The sequence below is a fragment of the Nestor notabilis genome, unplaced genomic scaffold (assembly GCF_000696875.1).
Source record: "Nestor notabilis isolate BGI_N333 unplaced genomic scaffold, ASM69687v1 scaffold12959, whole genome shotgun sequence".
NCBI classification, from domain to species: Eukaryota; Metazoa; Chordata; class Aves; order Psittaciformes; family Psittacidae; genus Nestor; species Nestor notabilis.
In genome coordinates this window covers 135,724-136,447 of record NW_009944162.1, presented here as the reverse complement: position 1 = coordinate 136,447, position 724 = coordinate 135,724, and the positions used below count along the sequence as shown (strand labels likewise).

General features: G+C 48.5%; 1 protein-coding gene across 1 annotated transcript in view; it reads left to right on the top strand.

The window, feature by feature from the left end:
- The window catches only part of IL20RB (interleukin 20 receptor beta), a 13,280-nt gene extending 12,826 nt beyond the window's left edge, over positions 1–454 (top strand). The window contains exon 7 of the mRNA XM_010022304.1: positions 329–454. Within this exon, the coding sequence (XP_010020606.1) occupies positions 329–454 (126 nt within the window). The remainder of the gene's footprint in view (positions 1–328) is intronic.
- Positions 455–724: the final 270 nt, after the last annotated feature.

Genomic DNA, 724 nt, shown 5'->3' with positions numbered 1-724 from the left:
ACCAGCTGCTCCCTGAACAAAACAGCTGTGTCACTGGCAACACTGCTCCATGTGTCCTGGTACCAGCACTGAGCTTCTCAACAGCTTGGTAAGGTGAAACGAATCATCAAAAGCAGCCTCTTTTCTTGCTCACTCAGGAGGAGTATGCCTAAGTCATGAGCTGAAATGTACTGTCCAGGCAGGAGCTTTTGTGGCTGTGGTTTCCTGAGCACTGGGTCTCTGGGCAGTTGTGGCCAGAAGGATGAGAGGAACGGTTTGTGGGGAAAAGTGGATGGACAGACTAGCTGAGAAGCCTGAGGGTGCTTGAGCCAATGCATTTGTTTTGCAGAAAGTATCAGAGCCCCCACCCCAGCTGATACTGTGTGGCAGTGAAGAAGCTGAGCAATGTGATCTGATGGTGCATGTGATGCCCTCAGAAGAAGTTCTCCGACTGTGGATTCAAGAAACACTTTAGAGCACCCCATTAAAAAACAGCCTGTGGAAAACAGACCTCATAAGCAGAGCTGGCAGATGGTCCCCCAGCCACTTTCCTCAGAGTGCCAATAAGCAGCATTTTTTCCTTTGTCTAAAAACTGCTGCAAACCAAATGATACGATGAGCGTGTGGCCTGCTCTCTTGCTCTGTGTAGCATCTTCATCCATCTACATAAAAAGCAAGTAAAGGCCACAGGTGACAACCACCAGTTTCTGTAGTTTACCTTCATATCCATACCCATGACCAGACA